Source organism: Sturnira hondurensis, unplaced genomic scaffold (assembly GCF_014824575.4).
Source record: "Sturnira hondurensis isolate 20B ecotype Veracruz unplaced genomic scaffold, ASM1482457v3 Scaffold0006213, whole genome shotgun sequence".
NCBI lineage: Eukaryota > Metazoa > Chordata > Mammalia > Chiroptera > Phyllostomidae > Sturnira > Sturnira hondurensis.
Genome location: NW_028078844.1, coordinates 2,607,772 through 2,632,667, shown reverse-complemented (window position 1 = coordinate 2,632,667; position 24,896 = coordinate 2,607,772). Strand labels below are relative to the sequence as shown.

Here is a 24,896-nt window from a genome sequence, read left to right as displayed (position 1 = left end):
GGTCATATCCTGACTAATTTTAGGGCATGTGCTGGAGCAATAAAGATTAGGTGAAACTGTTTTCAGAATCAGAAGTCCTGGTGGGTGCCATTTCCTCCCCTTTTCTGGTCTGACACTGGCAGCCACCATTTCTGACACCCTCCATTAACCTTGCTGATTGTGTTCACCCCACCCTGGCATTTTTCTGAGGACCCACCTAGGCTACCACCTCTCCAAAGCAGCTGCTGTCCTGCCACACAAGCTAGTACACAGCAGTGTGTCTGCATTAGTTGAAGCCAGGTGTCACAGATCGCCACACTGAAGGACTCCTCTGTCCATCAATGTTGCCACAACAACTGTAGCCAGGCCTCGCAGCCGGCCAGGGCAGGCACGAGCCTCGCCTGCCAATGTGTCCACAGAAGCTGTGACCCAACCATAAAAAGGAGGCAACATTAGTCCACAAAGTGAACACCCCTGGAGCCCTTGGCTGTGGGGACGAGCAGCGATGCTCAACTGGGCCCTATAAGACACCTACTAAATAAAGCAACTTTTTAATTCCAAGAGATAATAGCTACTTAATACATAGGAATAACGGGCAAAATGAGGAGATGAAAGAATATGTTCCAAGAAAAAACAAAAAAACCCCAGACAAACCCCAGAAAAAGGCTTCCATGAAACAGAGATAAACTGTCTACTAAAGAGTTCAAAGTAAAAGACATAAAGATGTTCACCAAACTCTGCAGATCAGCAGATAAACTCAGTGACAACTTCAACAGAGATAAAAACTGTAAAAAGAACCTTTCAGAACTAAAGTACACAAAAACGGAAATGGAAAAAAAATACACTAGAGGGAATCAAAGACAATCAGATGATACAAAAGAATGTATCAGCAATCAGGAAGACAGGATAGTGAAAAATCACCCACCTGAAAAATAAAAAACAAAAACAAAAACAAAAAGAGAGAGAAAGAACGAGGATAGTACAAGAGACCTCTAGGACAACATGAATTAGAACAACAATCACACCTATAAGGGTTCTAAAAAGAGAACAGAGAAAGGGGACAGAAAACCATTCTCATAAATGCCAAAAACTTCCCTAACTGATTAATGAAACAGACATTCAAGCGTAAGAAGCACAGACAGTCCAAAAACCATAAACCCAAAGAGACCCAAAACAAGACACATCATTAATTAAAATGATAAAGGTTAAAGACAAAGAGAAAATCTTAAAAGCAGCAAGAGAAAGACAAATAGTTATATATAAAGAAAACTCATAAAACTATCAGCTATTTTTTCAACAGAAACTTTGCAGGCCAGAAGGGAGCGGCACAATACAGTCAACATGATGAAACAGATAACCAAAGATAACTCTAATTGGCAAGGTCAACAATTCAGAAATGGAGGAGATCAAGAGCTTCCCAGAGTAGCGAAAGCTAAATTAGTTCATCACCACTAAACAAGCATTAAAAGAAATGTTACAGGAAATTCTTTAAATAAAGAAAACGCAAAAACTACAAATGAGAAAATATATGAAAGAAAAAATATCACTAGTAAAACAAAATGTAAAGGTAGTAGACCAACCACTTACAAAGCTAGTATGAAAACATTTAAAATGGCAATAAGTACATACCTATCAATATTTACTTTAAATGTAAATAAGTGTTTCATTCAAGACATAGGGTATCAGAGTGGATACAGAAACAAGACCCTTAAATATGCTGCTTACACAAGACTCACTTCACATTGAAAGACACATACATACTGAAACTAAAGGGATGAATAAATGTGTTTTACGAAAATGGAAACAAACTAAAAGCTGGCATAGCGATACTCATATCAGATAAAATAGACTTTAAAACAAAGGCTATAAAAAGGTAAAAGAAGGATCCAGCATTTCTATTTCTGGGCATTTATCCAAAGAAAACAAAAACACTAACTTGAAAAGATATCTGCACCTCTCTGTTCACTGCAATATTATTTCCAATAGCTATGGTATGGAAGCAAACTAGGTATCAGTCAACAGATGACTGGCTAAGGAAGTGACACACACAAATATTACTCAGCCACGAAAGACAATAAAACCTTGAATTTTGCAAAAACGACTGGACCTAGAGGGTATTATGCTAAGTGAAATAAGCAAGAGACAGACAAATCTTGTATCATTGCACTTATATGTGGAATCTAAAAAAGTAAATGTCAGGATGAGCAGGGTAGGACAAAATGGCTGCTGGACTACAATCCAAAGTGGTGGCTGACGTCAAACCAGAGAGCCAAAAGGGTGGACTTTGTTTAAGCGGATATCCGCATAGCAACCTGACCCCAAGGAAAACCACCAATGATATATTGCTGCTTTGTTCAAAGGGGACCAATCCCCAGCTCCCACAGAGAGCCAACAAAAATAAAACCCCGCCACATTCCCTACTCAGGTGGAGACTTCTCTGGCCCCGCGCTTTGTGGACCGGAGAATCTTGCCTGGGTGTGCAAACCCCAGTAAAACCCTTTATTGCCTGACTTTGCGGCTGATTGGCATTTCTTTCTCGGAGGAGCCTGAGGAAACCTTTCAATAAATAAATGAGAAACGAAACAGAAAGACTAATATAAATACAGAAGAAGAAAAAAAGAAGTTGCCAAAGTTTTGGTCAGTAGGGGGTTGGGGGCAAAAAGGTGAGAGGGCACAAACGTACACATAAATGACAGGGATGTAAAGTACAATATAGGGAACGCAGTCAACAACACTGTAGTACCTTCACATGGTAACAGATGGTTACTAGCCTTCCTGTGCTGATCACTTTGTAAGTTTCATACCACATTTTGCTGCACATAACAGGCTCCAGGGTATAATGTGTACCCATGTTTTTGGCCCAAACTTTCAGGGAAAAAAAATCCTTCGTTTTAATTTTTTCAACTAGTTTTTAATTTACTTACATTTAGAAACAAAAACAATTATCATATTCCAGAGTATTATTTCCCACACAGATTATCATTACTGCCTCCTAGAGTCACACTTTTAACTCATAAGCATAAATAAAAGAATTAAAAACAGTTATATAGGTACAGAATTAGTACTATCCATGTATAATGAACATCCCTAATTTTCCCTCAAAAATTTGGACAAAAAGTACTCATTATACAAAAAAAATACAGTAAATGTCAAACTATTATGTTGTACACCTGAAACTAATATAATATTGTATGTCAACTGTATTTTATTTAAAAAGAACTTTATATTTCAGAGCTAAAATTAAAAAGAGTATTTCCCAAATACACACAGTTCTTCCCTAAAAGAAATCATATATTCAGCTATATAAACTTGAAAGTATTCAAGTTTGTGATCTGCTACACATTATCCCCCGCCCCCTACCACTCCAAGATATCCAAATCCTAGTAACTGGAACCAGTGAATACGTTAGGATACAAATCAAAAGGGAGTTTAAGAGTTTAAGGTAGCAGACAGAACTAAGGCTGTTAATCAGGTGACTTTAGAATAAGATTTTCTGGGTGAGCCCAATCTAATTTACAAGAGATCTTTAATGTAGAAGAGGGAGACAATACTGTTGAAGAGAGGTGTAAGAAAAACTCCATTAAGCTGTGTCACTGGTTTTGAAGACGGAGGAAAAAAAGTAAGACAAGGAATGCAGGCAACCTACAGAAGCTGGAAAAGGAAAGGCTTAGAATCCTTTCCTGGAGCTTCCAGGAAAGGAAGCTTATAAATTCATTTTAAAGGTAAACCCACTGCAAGCTGTTGGACTTCTGGCCAACAGAACTATAAGGTGATAAAGTTGTGTTTTAAGCCAGTAAGCCTGTGGTAATTTGTGAAAGCAGTTATAGAAAACTAATACAGGTCTCAAGCCATTTCCAGCCATTGTTAATATAAGGAGAACAGTTTGCACAACATAATGTAACCTGGCAGCCAAAGAGAGTTGACTAGAATGCTCATGAGTGAACAATGACGAGTTTACTGTACTAGTCACTGGGGGCAGTAGATGCTATTGAGTGAGCATGCCACTGAATGTACTGTGTGGCCGCTACATTCAAAATGACTGAGCAAGTACAGCAATGAATCTGCATCAAATTCTGTGTTGCACTTGAGCATTCCTCCACAGAAACTATTCAGATGATTCAGAAAACTGCAGTAACAGGCAACTGGTGATTGGCAGCTTTATTACAACAATGTGCTCACTCATGTATCGTTTCTTGTGCAGAGATTTTTGGCAAAACACCAAATCACCAGGGTGATGCAGCCCCCTACAGCCAAGATTTGGTGTCCTGTGACTTCTGGCTTTTCCCAAAACTAAAATTACATTTGAAAGGGAAGAAATTTCAGGCAGTCCATGAGATTTAGGAAAGTATGACGGGGCAGCTGGTGGCAATTGGGAGAACTGTGTGAGGACCCAAGGGGCCTACTTTGAAGGGTACTGAGGCATCATTGTCCTACGTACAATGTTTCTTGTATCTTGTATCTTGAATAAATGTCTCTATTTTTCATATTACATGGCTGGATGCCTTCTGGACAGACCTCATATGTATAATCTTTTTCTAATGCCACTCAATCTTGACTACCATAGTTTGTTAGTCCTAATATCAAGTAATCTAAGTCCTCCAAATTATCCTTTTTGTTCCTTTGCATTTCATATAACATTTATAATTAAGGTTATTGTTACCTACAAAATTACTTGTGGAGATTTTGATTTTAATGAATCTGTAGATTAAAATGGGGAGAACTAACATCTTAACACTATTGAGGTTTTCAATCCACGAACACGGTATATCTCTCCTTTTATTAACGTCTTTGATTTTTTAATATAGATTTTAGGATACAAATCCTATACACATTTTGTTAGATTTATTACCCAAGTACATTCATTTTGTTTGCTTGTTACTATTATAAATGGTATTTTTTAAAAAAATCAATTTCCTGAAATACATTCATAGATACATGGGACACACTGATGGCAGCCAGAGGGTAGGGGAGTTAGGAGACTGGGTGAAAAAGGTACAGAGATTAAGAAGTATAAATTGGTAGTTACAAAACAGTCACTGGGATGTAAAGTACAGCATAGGGAATATAGTCAATACTGTTGATTAACTAAGTATGGTGCCAGGCAGGTACTGGAATACTGGGGAGAACACTTTATAAAATACAACTATCTAACCACTAGACTGCACACACGAAACTAATGATAAAAGAAAAAATACTGAATATAAACTATAATTCTAAAATAAAATTAAAAATTCAATTCCCAATGATTCATTGTGGGTATAAAGAAATATGATGAACTTTTGTGTATTTTGCATCCTGTGAGCTTGCTGAACTCTACCAGCTTTGCAGATCTATTTTTCCTCCGCAGATAATCATGTTGTGTGACAGATGAAATGAACCTAAGCAGTAATGTTTATAATAACAAAATACCATTTAAAATGTAGTTCCATAATATACCCACTAAATGATACCCTGTTGGTCTAGTGGTATTTTAGAAAGTAGTAACAAGATATCAAAATCCCTGTGTTATATTTGTCCTAAGTAAGCAACAAAAGAGGAAAGGATGAGCTGCTATTAAATATCATAGACCAGGTAGCTTAAATAACAATTATTTCTCATTGTTTTGGAGCTTAAAAAGTATAGAAAACAAGGGGATGGGTGATTTGGTTCCAGGAGAGAACCAATTCCCTGGTTTGCAGACACCCCCCTTCTTGCTGCGTGCTCACATGGCCTTTACTTGATGTGTGCATGTGCAAAGACTGCTCCCCTTTACTCTTTTTATAAAGGTATTAATCGCATCATGAGGGTCGAAACTTCATAATATAATCTAAACCACACTGGGGGTTAGGGTTTCAACATACGAATTTCGAAAGGACACAAACATTCAATCCATAACAGGCAGTAAACAAGCCCCAGACAAGCAGTAGTGAAACTAGGAAGAAATGACAGTATTATTCCAAACAGATTTTCAGGTGCAAAGTTGTAATTCACTTGTGAAAAGAAGAGCTGGCATGCTTTTGGGTCTTTCTAGTCATGCATGAATACAAGCTATCAAATTTTTGCGAATTTTGATTTTGCTAATGAGTTGATTTTAAGACTGTGTCTGTAGTCTCTTTTGGTCAATGGTGAAATATTTCCCTTATGAAACAAATCACTTACCAGTAAGCAGGCTGGGATAAAACCTTCATCTGTACAGTGTTCTGCATATTCTTTTAAATGTGAACTTTCCAAAATAAAAGTCTGGCAGGTAGAAGTGAGGTTTTCCTGTTGTAAGTAACCTAAATGAAAAACAAAAGTTTAGGTAATTTTAGTAAATTCTACACTTCTGATAAAAGAGCTGTTAACAATGCTAGAGCCCCACATTGGGCAACAGACATACTTTTCGGGTTGGCTAAAAAGTTCTTACAGTTTTTTCCCTACAATGGCTCTAATAGTGTTCAGTTGTCTTTAATTCATTTGAAACAATCAATTTTGTTAGACTGTGTTGTGACAGCTGTCATATCAATGTGCATTTAAAAAATTACTTATCAAAATTGCACACTGGTGCAGCCTCTGTGGAAAACAGAATGGAATTTCCTCAAGAAAAAAAATGGAATTGCCTTTTGACCCAGCAATTCCATTACTTGGTTTATACCCTAAGAATTCTGAAACACTAATTCAAAAGAACCTTTGCACATTCATTGTTCAAATGCATAACACCCCAATGTTCATAGCAGCACGATTTACAATAGCCAAGTGCTGGAAGCAACCTAAGTGCCCATCAGTAAATCAATGGATTAAAAATAAAAAATGAATAAAAAATTGCACACTATGGAATTCTATGCAGCAGAAAGAAGGAGCTCCCACCCTTCACAACAACATGGATGGAACTGGAAAGTATTATGTTAAGTGAAGTAAGCCAGGCGGTGAAAGATAAATACCATACGATCTCACCTATAAGTAGAACCTAATCAACAAAACAAACAAGCAAGCAAAATACAACCAGAGACATTGAAATTGACAACTGACAGTATCCAGAGGGCTAGGGAGAGGGAAAGGGATGTAACATGGGAAAAGAAGGGAAAAGGATATATATCAAGGAACATGTATGAAGACCCATGGATGGAGCCAAGACAGGGGTGGAATTGAGGGTGGGAGGTGGGCTTGGGTAAGGCGGGGGGAAGTGGTGGTGGGAAAATGGGAGACAACTGTATTCAGACATCAATAAAAAAAAAGTAAAAAAAAAAAAAAAAAAAAGAAACCCTGAATTTTTGTGCAGCCATTTTAATACTGAAGATGAAAGAAAACATGTAACATTTTCAGCATATTATGCTTTATTGTTTCAAGAAAAATAAAAACACAACTGAAACAAAAAAAGATTCATGCAGTGTATGGAGAAGGTGCTGTGACTGATAGAATGTGTCAAGAGCTGTTTGTGAAATTTCTTGGTATTACTGGCATTTAGGCCAAATAATTATTTACTGTGGGCTGTCTTATGCATTGGAAGATATATAGGCGCACTCTTGTTCCCTATCCAATAGAAGCCAATAGCAGCAGAAGACAGCATACTCAAAATATCCAAGTCAATAGTTATTGGTGAAAATCAAATATGCGTCTTTTATTTCAAGGAAAAAAACACTTTTTGCCAACCCAATATGCACGCGCGCACACACACACATGCACACACACACACACACACACACACACTCCAGAGAAGGGTCATATCACAAACAGAATCACAGGTGGAATATGCTGGGATTCTACAGACTTATTCAGAAACACAAGTTTATACAGCCACAAAGTAAAATATATAAAATAACTGGCTTTTTAATGGGAGAAACTCTAGATAAACTAGAAAAATGAGGTGTTCAATAAAGTATAATTGCTGCACATTAATGCTTATATGAGAATCAATAAAGTAACAAATAAAAAACTAAAAAAGGAAGTGTTATTCTTCTGCTTCATAGCCTCCGTATGTGAGATAGGTTATGTGGTAAAAGAGCTGCAATCAATAAAATCTACAGAAACTGTCAATAAGCAATACCCGCCCCTGACAGATTTATGGCTTAACATGGGCTGAGACCAGTTGCATCCAACATGGTGACTTATTTCACCTAATAGAAATACCTTGCCTCATTATACGCTTATTGTAATACATTAGGATGCTAAATGACCATGCTCTGAAATGGAAAGCCCACATAAGGGTCACATGTGACCTATAGAGCTCCTCGGAGAAGTCTCCACTCCGTTCCTGGGAAGATTTTAAATATTCCTCCCCATTATTGAACACCTTACCCCCTGCCAAGAACCTCAATAAAGGAAGCAAATTGTGCTAATGGGGGTGGCTCTGTCTGTGCAGTAGCCCACTCTGTCTCACTGCTTTGCTAATAAACTTAAAATAAATGCTTGCTCATATTTCAGTTCTGTACGGCCTGAAGCCAAGAATCCACTATGAGTTGTGGAACCTTGGTCTGTATCATCTCAACTAAATCAGTAGATGGCTTCTATTAATTTAGTAAATTATCAAAAATCTTCATTCTCCAAATGTTGCTATTTACTTGCATACTTCATTTATTTGCCTAATGGTTTGAGAGAAAAAAAATTTTAAAAATGACTTTCCATGAACCATAACAAAGACATTCTTTTTTTATTTTATACCCTTTGGGAATCAAAGCATTCATTATTTCAACAAGAACTTTAACATTCACACAAAACAGATATTGATGGAATAATATTTATAAAGCAGTGCTTGGAATTTTTACACATATGTATTAGTACTGACTATCAGCCTATCCTTGTGCTTTTGTTTCTTAGGATTACTAAGGTTCAACTAAACCAGCCACTAAAAATACTAATATGGCATAAAAAGAACAATGAAGAGAAAATCAGGAAACCAGCTGCTGCTTCTTCCTTATCCTCATCCAAGATATGTTCATTGATTTCGTTTTTAGAGATATACACACACACACACACAGTTATCAGTTGTCTCCTGTGTCTGATTGGAAATCGAATCCACAACCTAGTATGTGCCCTGACTAGGAATTGAACCTGCAACCAACTCGTGTCCAGGATGATGTTCCAAATAAACAAACAACCCAGCCAGGGCAGGAAACCAGTTTCTATGACAGTCTATTAAAATAAGAATTGTTACTTTGGGGGAAAAATCACCTATATTCTTCTGGACTCAAGATGCTTCACCTATAAGGCATGCCTTGACTTGTGGATCAAATCCAGTTAAATTACTACTCTCTTGTGTAAAGAATTTCAATGACTTTGCATAGCTTTCAGTTTAAACTTCTAAATTTTGAGCAGCTTCAGTAGGAATAGTGTATTGAGGACCTTTCAACCATAAAAGCAATGACAACACTCATACAAATGATCAAAATCAATTTTTACAGAACTCTCAAAAATACTAAGTTTTGCAAAGATCTGGGATCATTTATTATTTAAAAATGGCTAAAAGTTAGTAAGTACAGTGAACACTGTGGTATTTTAACTTGCTCTATTTCCATGCTCATTTCCTTAGCTTAGTAGTACACTTGAAAATAAATAACCTGCAATCACTGTGAAAACCATCAGCCTACCAGCCAGGGCAGGAATCAGATGGGGCTGGAATTTTCCCAAAGCCTCATTCCCAGAAACTGTCATTATTTGACCTGTGTGACAATTCCCTGTAAAATCCCACTTGTATAGCCTGTCTCTGAATTTAATCAGTGTGCCTCCAGTGCAAACAATCTTTCCCTTGAGGTGCTTGCTTAAAATAAGCAACAGGAATTGCTTAACACCATAGCTGCCTATGACACGGAATAACAGCTGGGACAAACAATAAGCAAACAAACAACATGAAAAAGAGGAGCTGGGGAAAAGTCCACAGAGGGTTTGGAAAAAGCTGACGTGGTCCTAAAATACTAGGTCATGTGCAAGTGTAGGGCAGTGCACGTACTCAGAAGACGCGAGAAGGCCCTAAATCCTCACTTCTGGTTGAGCAAGTGAATACTAAGGCAGAGTTGTCAGCTGCTTAGATGAATGTTTAAGCAGGCCCCACGTACACAGAGCTCCTGGCAAACAATGGGAAACGAACTGACTCTAATCATTTCATGATAACAATGTTCAATCATAGAATATAAACTCAAGTAATACAGACTTTAGTACAGTATTAGCTCAAGAAACTAAACAAATAACAACTGCTTAACAACAATAAAGACTAATAACCAACATGAGGGAGGGAGAAAAATTTGATTTTAAGAATTGTCACATGAAGTGTCCAGCTGTCAACCAAAAATATGAGACATGCAGAGAAACAAGAAAGTATGGCTCATCTATGGTGAGTGAGGAGAGCAGTTAATAAAATCTACCACTAAGCAAGCTATGACACTAGGCTTAAGACTTTAAATCAGCTATTTTAAATGAGTTCAAAGAACTAAAGAAAACCAGGCTTAACTATTTAGATATTTAAATATCTAAATTATTATAGCAATGTCTCACCAAAAGGACGTAAAATGTAGAAATTATAAGAAAAATCAAGTAGGTATTCTGGACATGAAAAGTATAACTGAAATGAAAAATCACTAGAGGGGGCTCAACAGATTTGAGGCAGGTTAAAGAATCAGTGAAGTTTAACACAAACAAATGAGATTATCCAGTATGAGGAACAGAAACAAAAAAAGACTGATGAAAGGTGAACAGTCTCAGAGAACTGTGGGACATGTTAACTGGGAGTATAAAAAGTATAATGGGAGCCTCAGAAAGAAACAAGAGAAAATAAAAGAATGAATATTTGAAGAAAGAATATTGAAGAACATCCAAAATTAAATGAAACACATCAATCTACTTATTATACAGGAAACTCAATAAACTGCAAGTAGGATAACTTGAAGAGATCCATACCAAGATACATCATAATTGACCTGTCAAAAGACAAAGACCAATCTTGAAAGTAGAAAGAGAAACAGCTCGTCACATACGAAGAATCCTTAAGATTAACAGCTGATTTTTCATTAGAAACCAGGAAGGCCAGAGGTAGTTAGCTATAATATATTAAAAATGGTGATAGAAAAAAGTCAATCAAGAATTTTCTGTCCAACAAAACTCCTCCTTCAAAACAAGGAAGAGAGTCTCAGATTAAAAAAAAAACAAAACAGAATTTGTTGCTAGCAGACTTGCCCTATAAAAAATATTAGGAGTCAGTTATTCAGGCTAAAATAAAATGACACTAGACAGTAAATCAAACTCACATTAAAAAAAATGAACACTGGTAATTACATAGGTAAATATGAAACAGTAAAAATGATTTTGTTTGTAACCTTCATCTCCTGTCTGCTTTAAATGCATATGGCAATAACTATAAATCTGGATTGATGGGCATACAATACATAAAGATGTAATTGATATGACCTTAACAGCAAAAAGGAGTGGGAAAAGAATGCAGTTACAGAAGCAAATTTTATTCATTTTATTGACTGACTGACTGAATTTATTTGGGTTGCCTTGCTTAATAAATTATATAGGTTTCAGGTGTATAATTCTATAATACATCATCTGTAAATTGCACTGTGTGTTCAGTACCCCAAATCTATCTCATTCCATCATATAAAATTTTTATATAGTATTGAAATTAAGTTGGTTCTGATCCCAGTGAGGTTGTTTAACTTAAATATAAAAACATCTGAAGAAAACAATGAATTAAAATGGTAAATTGAAAATATTTACCACATTTTGCTGTGTATAATGCACATCCATGTTTTTGGCCCAAAATTTCAGAAAAAAAATCTTTCAGTTTAAATTTTTAACTCAATTTTTAATTTGTATATAAAGCTGATTATTGTAACCTAAGGATTACTTTGCACACAGGTATCATTATTCCTTTCTAGAGTTACACTTTTAACATATGAGCACAAATAAAAGAATTAAAAACACTTATATAGGGGCGGGGGGCGAGCAGGGTTGGGAATATAAGACAGAAACCTGTACTTGAACAAGAATTAAATAAAAATTATATTAAAAAAATAAAAACAAATAAAAACACTTATATAGGTATGGAATTAGTACTACCCATGAATAATGCACACCCTTACTCTTCCCTCAGAAATTCAGGCAAGAAGTGAGCATTATACATGGCAAAATACAGTAATACAAAAAAAGGCAGTAATATAAAGGAAGAGCAGAACAAAGACATCAAGTATATGGACTAGGAATATCTAACTGCCAGATGAAAAGCACACTTTAGCAGTAACTACATTAAATGGTAATGGGATTAAATGCTCAATCAAAAGGTAGTGATTTACAGAACAGATGAAACACATAATCCAATTATATGCTTTCGAAAATAGACAAACTAGAGTCAAAGACTGAATCAGGCTGAAAATCCAAGGAAGGAAAAAACATAACATCTGGACAGTAACCAAATGAGAAATGGAGAGGCTATACTGTATCAGACAAAGCAGGTATTGAAACAATCACTATTACTAGTGACAAAGATATCAGAATTACAAGCATATGTGCACCTAACAACAGAGGCCTGGAAAACATAAAGCAGAAATCAACAAAAGTTCAAGGAGAAATAAACAATTCAACAATAAAAGTTATACACTTTAATATACGACTTTGAGTAATACACAAATATAGAGAACATCAAGAAAGAAATCAAAGAACTGTACACTATCAATTAACTAGACCTAAGAGACATCTATAATACACTTCACTTAACAATAGAATACATGCTCTTGTCAAGAACATACAATTTTCAAGATAAACCATTATTAGGACATGAAACAAGTCTGAAAAAATTTATAAAGATAGAAATCATACAGAGTATACTATGTGACTACAGTGAAAGGAAATTAATAAGAAATGTGGAAAATCCACAAATACATGAAAATTAAACAACACCTTCCTAAATAACCAAAGGGTAAAAGAATAAGTCACAAGAAAAATGAAGAGTTTTGAAATAAATGAAAACAAAAACACATCATTCTGATCTAAAATATATACGTTGCAGCTAAAGCATTGCTTAGTGGTAAGTATATTTACAATTTTAAATATTTGTATTAAAAAGATGAAAATAGCCAATCAATAGTATATCCAACCACTAATAGAAACTAATAAAACAGCATAGTAAACTCAAAGAAGGAAAAGGAAATAATGGTTATTACAGAAAAAATGAAATAGGGAATAAAATAAAGAGAAAAATCAAGGAAACTAAAAATTAGTCCTCTGAAAACATCAACAAAAAAAAATATTTAGCTAGATTAACCAAGGAAATAAAAAAGAGGATTTAAATTACTAAAATCAGAAAATAAAAGGAGACAATACTATCAAACTTACAGAAATAAATCATTATAAAGAAATACTATGAACAGTTCTATACCAACAATTTACTGAGAGTAGGTGAAGTGGATCATTTCTACAAAGACACAAACTAGCTAAACTGAGTCAAGAAGAAATAGAAAGTTTGAACAGAACTAAAACAAATAAATAGACTGAACTGTTATAAAGAAACTTTTCACAAAGAGGCCTAGGATCAAATGGTCTCACTAATGAATTCTACTAAACAATAAAAAAGAATTAAACCAATGTTCCACAACTTTTAAAAAGAGAGAGAGAATACTTCCCTTTTAATTCCCTGAGGCTAATAATAACCTGATACTAAAACCAGATGAAGAAATAAATAAGACCAAAGACATCACAGGAAAATTACACATATCATTTATGTACAAACAGATGTAATAACTTTCACTAAAATTCTAGAACACTGAACCTGGAAACATTATTCATCAACTTTTTTACATTCAGTATCAGTTTGTATTACTTTCAGGTGTACAGCACAGAGGTTAAACAATCATATACTTTACAAAGTGGTCCCTCTGATATTTCTAGCACACAACTGGCACCCTAAGTACTTACTACAATATTAGTGAGTATGATTCCAAATGCTGTACATCCATGACTATTTTGTAACTACCAAGAGTAGTTTTGTTTACTTCTCTCTTTTCAAAGATTTATTTATTTTTAGAGAGATGTGAAGGGAGGGAGAAAGAGAGGGAGAAACATCAATTAGTTTACTTCTCACATACTCCCAACTGGGGATCTGGCCTGCAACCAGGAGTGTGACTTGACCAGGAATTGAACTTGCGACCTTCCAGTTCACAGGCCAGCACTCAATCCACTAAGCTACACCAGCCAGGGCCCACTCTCTACTTCTCAACACCTCCACCTTTGTCACTCAGTCTCCCAATAGCCCTCCCCTCTGAAAACCATCAATCTGTTCTCCTCTGTATCTGTCAGTGTGTTTATTTTTTTTTATATTATTTAGATCCCATAGATGAATAAAATCCTAAGGCATTTCACTGCGACTTTTTTCACTCAGCATAATACCCTTTAGGTCCATGCCTGCTGTCACAGATGGTAAGATTTGTATGTCCAATTATCCATATTTTTTATATTTTTCCGTTTTAAAAAAAGACTAACATTTCTTGTAATACTGGTTTGGTGGTGATGAACATCTTTAGCTTTTTCATGTCTGGGAAGCTCTTTATCTGTCCTTTGATTCTAAATGATAGCTTTGCTGGTAGAATAATTTTGGTTGTTGTGTCCTTGCTTTTCATCACGTTTGACTATTTTGTGCCAGTTCCTTCTGGCCTGTAAAGTTTCTGTTGAGAAATCAGCTGACAGTCTTATGGGAGCCTCCTTATAGATAACCAACTGCTTTTATCTTGCTGCTTTAAGAGTCTTTCTTTGTCTTAACTTTTGATATTTTAATTATGATGTGTATTGATATGGGCCTCTCTGTGTTCATCTTTTTTGGGACTGTGCACTTCCTGGACTTGTATGTCTATTTCCTTCACCTGGTTAGGGAAGTTTTCTGTCATTATTTTTAAAAATAGGTTTTCAATTTCTTGCTCTCCCTGTTCTCCTTCTGGCATCCCCCCAATGCAAATGTTGGTATGCTTGACACTGTCCCAGAGGCTTCTTACAATAATCTCATTTGGGGGGGATTCTTTTGTCTTTTTGTTGTTCTGATTGTTTTCTGCTTCCTTATATTTCAAATCCTTGATTTGATTTTCAGCTTCATCCAGTCTACTGTTGATTCCCTGTAGTTTATTCTTCATGTCAGTGTATACTTCATTTTTTCTTTAAATGGTTTCCATGTCCTTTTTTATGCTGTTGAAATTTTCACTAAGTTTGTTGAGCATCCCTATAACCACTGTTTTGAACTCTGTATCTGGTAATCTGCTAGACTCCATTTCATTTAGTTCCTTTTCTGGAGACTTCTCCTGATCTTTCATTTGGGTACTGTTTCTCTGTCATATTTTGGCTGCTTCTTTGTGCCTGTTTCTATGAATTAGGTAGAGCTGCTATGTCTCCCGGACTTGGTATGGAGGCAGTATGTAGTAGATGTCTTGTAGAGCCCAGTGGCATATACCATCCCGAGTCACCCAAGCTGGGGGCTCCAGGGTGCTCCCTGTGTGGCACTCTCCTGTTGTAGTTGAGCCTTGATTGCTATTGACAGGTCAATGGGAGGGATTGACCCCCCAAGCCAATCAGCTGTGAGAATAAGCTGTGACTAAAGAAGAGGAGCTGCTTTGCAGGGGCCATGCAGGACTTGCTTTGGTGCCCACTGAGTCTGTCCCTTGGTGCCCATTGAGTGTTTAGCTTGTGGAGGTGGTAGGGTGGTAATCTGGCGTGATCTGCAGTTCTCTACCAGGTGCACTGGCTCTGGGGCCTCCTGGGAGGTGCAATATCAGCCATGGTTTGTGCCTTACCTGGGGCCACCTAGCAAGAGCTACAGAGCAATCTGCTGATGGTTGCTACTTTTACTGGGCTTGGAGATGCCCAGGGGAGTCCAAGCTGCCAACAAAGGCCTGCTGCTGCTAGTGCCAGGCCTGGGACCACTTACCAAGGGATACTAGGTATGCAGAGGCCAGATGCTGCTTGTTTGAGAGATTTTACGGAAGTTCAAAGCACGAGGCAAGAGAAGCCTTTGTATGGAAAGCCACTGAAAATGGCTTGGGTGGGTCCACACTTGATTGGGGCAGAATTTCAGGGAATCACCAGGGCAGGGCAAATAATGTTAGTGAGGTTGATGGAAACTTAGATATGATACTTGCCTGTAACCTCTGTGGGAAAAGGTTCAGCAAAGGAATAAGGGCTTCCACCACACTTCTGTCTGGGAGAAAGGTGCCTCTCTAGCCTTGACCCTGAGCCAGGCAACTCAGTTCCTTCCCATTATGTCCCGGGCCCCTTTCAAGCAGCTGCCCCAGAGTCAGAGCTCAAAATGCATGTGTCTCTGTAAGTCCACGTACAGGGTCTTTACGAGGAATGCTTGCCTCTTTTCTCACTCAGCTACAATCTTGACTGCTTTCTACAGCCAAAAGTTATGGGGACTTCTGCTGGCATAGGAACCCTGGTCTGGAAGTTCTAATGTGGGGCTGGGATTCCCTGCTTAGGTTTAGGAATTTCTAAAATTTTTATTTCTTTCATTCATTTTTACAGAGAAGGGAAGGAGAAAAAGAGTGATAGAAACATCAGTGTGTGATTGTCCCTCACATACCCGCCGCGGGGGACCTGGCCCCCAACCCAGGCATGTGCCTGAGGCTGGGAATCAAACCAGTGACCTTTTAGTTTGCAGGCTGGCACTCAATCCACTGATCCACACCAGCCCAAGCTCCTTTCCAATTTTTTAAAAAGATTATATTTATTTATTTTTACAGAGGGCAAGGGAGGAAGAAAGAGAGAGAGAAATATCAGTGCAGGTTGTCTCTCAAGGGCCCTCTACAGGGGACCTGGCCTGCAACCCAGGCATGTGCCCTGACTGGGAATTGAACCGGCCAAGCTTGGTGCTCATTCCACTGAACCACACCAGCCAGGCCAATTTTTTTAAAAAATTTGATTTATTTTAGATAAAGGAGAAAGAAGAGAGAAAGACAGTGAGAGAAACATCAATGTGTGGTTGCCTCTTGTCCGCCCCCTACTGGGGACCTGACCTGGCCGACAACACAGGCATGTGCCCCAACTGGGAACTGAACTAGTGACTCTCTGGTTCGCAGACTGGTGCTCAATCCACTGAGCCAGCCAGGGCTCCTTTCCAATTTTTAATTGCCACATGCAAGTGTGGGACCAGCCTGTTCCATGTGTCTGCCCCTCCTACCTTTTTTCCCCTATATCCTTAGCTGTAGGCTTCCTGTTTAGCTAGATTTCAGGTGGTTATGAATAATGGTTGTTCTATAATTTAGTGGTAATTTTGATATGGTTGAGGGAAGTTCCAAATACTGTCTGTCTATACCACCATCTTGACTGAAACTCCAGCTAAATCCAGTACCACTCAAGGATGTCTGTTCTTGCCATTTCTACGCAACAGTGAACTGAAAGTTCTAGCTTGGTAATTACTAAAACAAATAAAAAGCATCAAGACTAAAATGAAAGAGTTAAATCTCCTTCTTTTTCTCTATCTCTTATTTATAGATAACATGAAGTTGTATATAAAAACTTTTAAGGAAAAAATGTACACACAGAGAAAAACTATTAAAGCCAGTAAGTGATATCAGTAGAGTTTCAGGATATTAGATGAATATACAAATACAATTTTTATTTCTACACACTTGCAATGAACAATCTGAAAATGAAATTAATACAATTTCATTTATAACTCAAGAAAAATAGAAGTTCAACATAATAAAGAGACTACTAAAAAGTAGAAAACATCACTAGAAAATATTAACAAAAACTAAATAAAATGCTGTTAAGATGTCTATACTTCTGAAGTCCATCTGTGCACTCAGCATAATCCTCGTAAAAACTCTACCTTTTGTGCCCTTGCTGTGTGGCTCAGTTAGTTAAAATGCTATCCCATGCACCAAAAGGTTGAGGGTTTGATCCCCAGTTGGGGCATGTACGCAAGGCAACCAATCGATGCTTCTCACATCATATTTTTTTAATCTCTTTTTCTCCCTTCTCTCTGTAAAATCAATAAACATATCTTAGGGTGAGGATCAATAAAAAAATTTTAAATCTAACTTTTGTGCAGAAATTAAAAAACTGATCCTAAAATACAGACAGAAATATCAGGGGCCCAGAGTAACCAAAACAATCTTGAAAATTAAAAAGTTGGAGGAGTCACATTCACTCATTCTGAAACACAGCTAAAGTAATCAAGGTAATGTGTTACTGGCATGATGGCAGACACAGATCAGGCACATGGAAGAGAATTAACAGTCCAGACATTTATGGTTAATTGATTTTCAAAAAGTACCAAGTCAGTTAAGTGGGGGAAAAGAATAACAGCCTTTTCAACAACTGGTACTAGGACACCTGGATACCCACATGCAAAAGAATGAAGTTAGACCTTTACCTCACACTGAATACAAAAACTAACAAGAAACGAATGTATGAGCTAAAACTATACAACGCTTAGAAAAAGACATAGGTGTACATCTTTTGTTTTTTGACCTTGGATTAGGCAACGGTTTCTTAGATATGACATGTAAAGAACAAGCAAAAGAGAAATAAGCCAGTCATAGGAAGATAAATACCACATAATTTCACTCATATGTGGAATCTAATGAACTAAACTAACAAGCAAAAGAAACAAATTCATAGAGAGCAGGATGACAGCTATTGGGAGGGGGAGTTTAGAGGATAGACGGATTGAGCAAAAAGGAAAAATGGTTCATGGACAATAGTGTGGTGATTGCTGGCAGGAGTGAGGGTATAAGGGACTAAATCCCAATGGAAAAAAACACAATAAAAAAATAAATAACTAGCCCTGGCTGGTGTAGCTCAGTGGACTGGGCAGGGGCCTATGAAGCAAAGGGTAGCCGGTTCAATTCCCAGTCAGAGCACATGCCTGTGTTGCAGGCCAGGTCCCCAGTAGGGGACATATGAGAGGCAGCCACACACTGATGTTATGCTCCCTTTCTTTCTCTCTCCCGTCCCCCCTCTCTAGAAGTAAATAAATAAAATATTTTAAAATAAATAAATGAAGATTAAAAAATGAATAACTAAGGGTGATACTAGCAGAAGCTGTAGATTAATTTAATTTTAAAAAAAGAATAGGGAAAAAAATAGAAAATTAACAACTCTTGTATTTTCTTCTTTATCCTAAGAAGAAAATAGTAAGACAAACAGCAAACAAAATGGAAGAAAATATTTGCAAATCATATATATCTGAGTTGAGAATCCAGAATATAAAGAACTCTTACAAGATACGGTAAAAAAGCAACAAAAGATTTGAATAGACCTTTCTCCAAAAAAGACATACAAACAATTTATAAGCACATGGAAAGAGGCTCAACTTCATTTGTCATTAGAAAAATGTAAAATCAAAACCACAACGAGATACAACTACTTCAGACTCACTATGATAGCTAGATTAAAAAGACAGACAGTAGTTAAGTACAGATGCTCCCCGATTTAGAATGAGGTTATGTCCAGATAAACCTGTATTAATTTAAAAATGTCCTAAGCTGAAAATGTATTGAAAACACTTCAACTATCAAATATCATAGTTAGCTCGGTCTAACTTAAATGTGCGCAGAGCACTTACATTTGCCTACAGTTGGGCAATTACTTGAGTTTCATCTCAAGAGTAATTGCCTTCCCCTCTCACCAAAAGCTGGAGATACAGAAATATGAGAAGATAAAACACAAACACAATATCCAAAATAAGCTGGCAACACAATACACTAAGCTTATTGGTTGTTTACCCTTGTGCTTACATTGTTGATGGGGAGCTGTAGTTCACTGCGGCTGCATAGCACCATGAGAGTACAGTACAGCATATTGCAAGTCAGGGAAAAGATCAAACTCCAAAATTCAAAGTACCATCATAAAGTGAGAAAATCACAAATCCAACCATCTTAAGTTGTGGACTGTCTGTACTACAAAAATGTGAAGAATCTGGAAACCGCCAATAACCTCATATATTGTTAGTGGGATAATAAAAATGATAAAACCACTGTGGAAAAACACGTGGCACATTATTAAAAGTGTTAAACACTAAATTACCATATGACCTAGCATGTCCACCCTTAAATATATATGTAAGAGCATTAAAATCATAGGTTCAAACAAAACTTGTACACGAATGTCCACATTAGCACTTTTTGTAATAGTCCAAAGGTGGAGGAGCTTTCGGCCAAGATGGAGGCATAGGTGGAAACACTGTGCCTCCTCACACAATGAAGTTTAAAGACAACAAAGTTTTAGTAACAGAAACGCAACCAAAACACATAAAATTGAACTGTATGGAAGTCCGACAACAATGGACCATTCAGCCAGACAGGTAAGAGGAGCAGAGTCAGCGGCTTGCAGAGCGGGTCACGCAAGAAAAAGTAGCCAGACCGACCCAGGTGCGCAGGCGGCAGTTGGCAGATCCCAGGCCCGGGGTGGCAACAGGGAGACCCAGTGAGGGCGCAAAACGGCTGGGTGACCACAGTCACACATTCGCTCAGGTGAAGGAGTGAGCAGTGAGACAGACTGTGAAGGCCCAGCGGCTTATGAGAAGTAGAAGAGGGGACCGCCACTGCCTCTCTCTGACCCCGCCCCCACATACAGCATCACAATCCAGCAACTGAGTAGCCCCTGCCCTGGTGAACACCTAAGGCTCTGCCCCTCATACATAACAGGCATGAACAAACCAAAACATTATGGCTGAAGAACAGCTCAAAGCCCCAGAGCCAATACTTCTAAGCGACCAAGAGATAGCCAACCTATCAGATGCATAGTTCAAAATACTGGTCATCAGGATGCTCACAGAACTGGTTCATTTTAGTCACAAATTAGAGGGACAAATGAAGGCTAAATTAAGTGAAATGAAGGGAAATGCACAGGAAAACCAATAGTGATGGAAAGGAAACTGGGACTCAAATCAAGGGAGTGGACCAGAAGGAAGAAAAAAAATGACAAACGGAAAAGAATGAAGAAACAAGATTTCAAAAAAGTGAGGAGAGGCTTAGGAACCTCTAGGACATCTTTAAACGTTCCAATATCCAGATTATAGGGGTACCAGAAGGGGAAGAGGAACAGCCACGAGTGAAAAACTTATTTGAACAAATAATAAAGGAGAACTTTCCCAGTCTGGCAAAGGAAATGGACTTCCAGGAAATCCAGGAAGCTCAGAGTCCCAAAGAAGCTGGACACAAGAAGGAACACACCAAAGCACATCATAATTACATTAGCCAAGATTAAAATGAAGGAGAGAATCCTAGAAGCAGCAAGAGATAAGGGGACAGTCACCTACAAAGGAGTTCCCATCAGATTGTCAGCTGATTCCTCAAGAGACCTTACAGGCAAGAAGGGGCTGGAAAGAAGTATTCCAAGTCATGAAAGGCAAGGACCTACATCCAAGATTTCTCTATTCAGCAAAGCTTTCATTTAGAATGGAAGGACAGATAAAGTGCTTCCCACATAAGGCGAAGTTAAAGGAGTTCATCACCACAAAGTCCTTATTATATGAAATGTTAAAGGGACTTATCTAAGTAAAAGAAGATAAAAAATATGAACAGTGAAAGGACAGCAAACTCACAGTTATTAACAACCATACCTAAAACAAAAGCAAACTAAGAGAACAGCTAGATCAGGAGTGGAACCACAGAAATGAAGAACGCATGGAGGGTTAGCAACAGGGGAGTGGGAGGAGGAGAAGGGGGGAGAAGGTACAGAGAACAAGTAGCATAGACGGTAGGTAGAAAATAGACAGGAAGCAGGGCAACAATAGTATGGGAAATATGGAATCTAAAGAACGTGTGACACATGGACATAAACTAAAGGGGGGAGAGGGGGAGGGGGGTGTGCAGGGTAGAGGAGAATGAAAGGGGGGAAATGGGACAACTGAATGGCACAATCAATAAAATATATTTTTTAAAAAAGTGGAAACATCGCAACTGTCCATCAGTAAATGGAAAAGCAAGATGTGATTCATACATAAAATAGAATATTATTCAGGCATTAAAAGGAATTACCTATATATACTTGCTATAGCATGGATGGATCTTGAAAACATTAAGTTCAAGAAGTCAGACACAAGCCCTGACTGGTGTAGCTCAGTGGGTTGGGTGTCATCCTGCAGACTGAAAGGTCATAGGTTGGGGGCACATGAGAGTCAACCTACCAATGTTTCTCTCCCTCTCCTTTTCCCACCCTTTTTCTCTCTAAAAATAAATACATAAAATCTTGAAAAAGTCAGACACAAAAGTCCACATATTGTATGATCCCATTTACATAAAATGTCCAGAATAAGGCCCTGGCTGGTGTAGTTCAGTGGATGGGCCTGCGAACCAGACGATCGTGGTTCGATTCCTAGTCAGGGCACATGCCTGGGTTGCAGGCCAGTTCCCGGCAGGGGACACACCAGACACAACCATACATTGTATTTCTCTCCCTCTCTCCTTCTCTTCCCCTCTAAAGATAAATAAATAAAATTTAAAAAAATGTCCAGAATAAGAAAATCCATAGAAATAGAAAGTAGATTAGTGGTTGCCAGAGGATGGGTGAAAGGGTAATTGGATTTGACTATTAACTGGCATCGGGTTACTTCACTGTTGGAGTGACGAAAATGTTTTGCAATTAAGATAGTGGTGATGGTCACAAAAAAATTGTGAATATGCTAAAAAACAACTAAATTTTACACTCTGTGGTATGTGAATTATATCAGTAAAAAAAAAAAAAATCATACTAACTCCTTAACATGTCATGAGGTTTCACTGGTTTTGCATCCTAATTTCCTTTTTAGGCATATGTCTGGTTATTCCATACGTCCTAGCCAAACTGGTCTTTTATTTCTGCAAATAAACTAATGCTCTTATTTCAAGGCCACTATATACTTTATTCACTTTGCATGAGCATGTTTAGTTTTTCCTAGCATAGCTAATTTATAGTGATTCTTTAGGTCTAGTACAACTATCACTTCCTCAGACAATTTTTATTTTTAATACTCTCATTATGTACTATACTCTTATTACCGGATACGAGACTCCCTGATGTTGTGTTGGCCAAAAAGGCTGTTTAGATTTTTCTGTAAAGTATGCCTTCTAGTGGGAAGAGGCCAGGGCTGCTGCTAAACATCCTCACACGCATAATACAGCCCTACAGCAAAGAAGTAATTGGTCAAAATTTCAATAGTACCAAGAAGCTTTGCAAACCACTTTTGACATGTTAGAGCAGTCACAGCACCTTCTCCATACAATGCACAAGTTTTTTGTGTGTGTTTCAGCAGTTTTCCCTTTCTTGAAATAATAAAGCACAATACGCTGAAAATGTTGTGTATCTTCTTCCATCTTCTTTATGAAAATGGCTGCACAAAAACTCACGAATTTTGATAAATTTTTTAAAAAACTGTATGCTGATATGTCAGCTGTAACAATACAACCTAACAAAATTGTTTCAAATGAGGTTAAGGTCAACTGAGGACTACTAGAACCTTCCTATGGAAAAAAACTAAAACTTTTTGGCCAATCCAATACGTGCCTTTGCAGTATACGTATCTCAGTGCTGGTACACTGGTCAGTAAGTGTTTGATTATAGTAATTCTTCACTTAACATCATTAATAGGTTCTGTGACTTTAAGGTAATTGACAGCTTCTGTGATTTTAAGCAAAACAATGTACAATAAAACTAATTTCACCATAGGCTAATTGATATAAAGAAGAGTTAGTTTAAGAAGTCGCATCCCACCAACACTGTAATGAAAAAATGTTGAACCAAGCAGATTATTCAAGGACTTGCTATACTAAAGCAATTATTTCTAAGGTCTATTCCAACTTTAAAATTATATGGTCTTTTCACCTGAAACTATATGTTTAACTAATGAGTTGTAACTCGAAAACCTAGTGAGTGGGCCTACAAAGTCACTATGTATAAATGTTATAAAAAGGAAAGGGAAGGAAATTGTCATCCCATTTTAGGAAATACCCTAGCTGGAATGTGGGGACCAACTCACCACTTTCCACTTATTGATGAAAGAAACAAACATATATATAAAACACCGAAGACATAGTCCTTTGAAGTATGGGCAAGCATTTAAACCAGAAGAAGCACCCTGAGCAGTGAGTGTCTCAGTTAGGTGGAATACCACCCTGTGCTCCAAAAGGTTGTGGGTTTGATCCCTGGTTGGGACACATGTCAGAGGCACCCTACTAGTGTTTCTCTCTCACACTGATGTATTTCTCTCCTTTTCTCTCTCTAAAATCAATACACATATCCTTGGGTGAGTATTTTTTAAAAAAAAAAACAACAAACTTTTTTCCTCAGATACTACTATTGCAATACCCTTATCATTGAAAATGTGAAATCACTTCACATATGAAAGACCAAAAGATAAACTGATATTTTACTTCTTCATTTTTCACAAACAACCCTATAAAACTATATAGTCAACTGAAAACAAAGCATTTTTAAGATGGTTGGCTTTCTGACAGTTACATTATTTGAAGCAAGTCAAGTGCTATTAGGATTTCATGAATATAGAAATGTGTACAAACCATTAGATTCTCCCTGGAATCAGGGCAGTTGGGGTTTCTTTTGTGCTTCAAGATTTAAATCGAAAACCCCAATTAAACAGTTTCTTTTCATGGTGGAGAGTTTCCAAACTACTACCTACCCCAGATGTTTTTTCATAACCACTTGGGAGTTCTAACAGGTGGTGGTATGAAATCTAATTTGTTAAAGTAGATTTGATTTAGAAAATCCCACTCTTTAATGCATATATTACACACATATATACAACATATAAGCAGTATACCTGTGACATCAAAATTTCACCTGTGAGGGGTAATGAGAAAAAAAAGTCTAAAAGTATTCCTTTACAGTGTGATATTGAAATAGAGATTGAGAACACTGCCCTAGATGGAATGTAGTGATGCAGTTAAACTTTCTTAGATAATGTGGTCATTTGTGTTAGAATATGCTGGGAAAGGAATCACGTCAGATCATATAGTTTATGTTTTATCATAATACATTATACTTTT

At 37.3% G+C, this 24,896-nt stretch overlaps 1 protein-coding gene across 2 annotated transcripts in view; it reads right to left on the bottom strand.

Annotated features, from left to right (window-relative positions):
• The window catches only part of NPAT (nuclear protein, coactivator of histone transcription), a 69,200-nt gene that overhangs the window by 38,430 nt on the left and 5,874 nt on the right, over positions 1-24,896 (bottom strand). For both annotated transcript variants that reach the window (XM_037047711.1, XM_037047712.1), the window contains exon 2: positions 6,118-6,236. In XM_037047711.1, coding sequence (XP_036903606.1) covers positions 6,118-6,236 — 119 coding nt within the window. The remainder of the gene's footprint in view (positions 1-6,117; positions 6,237-24,896) is intronic.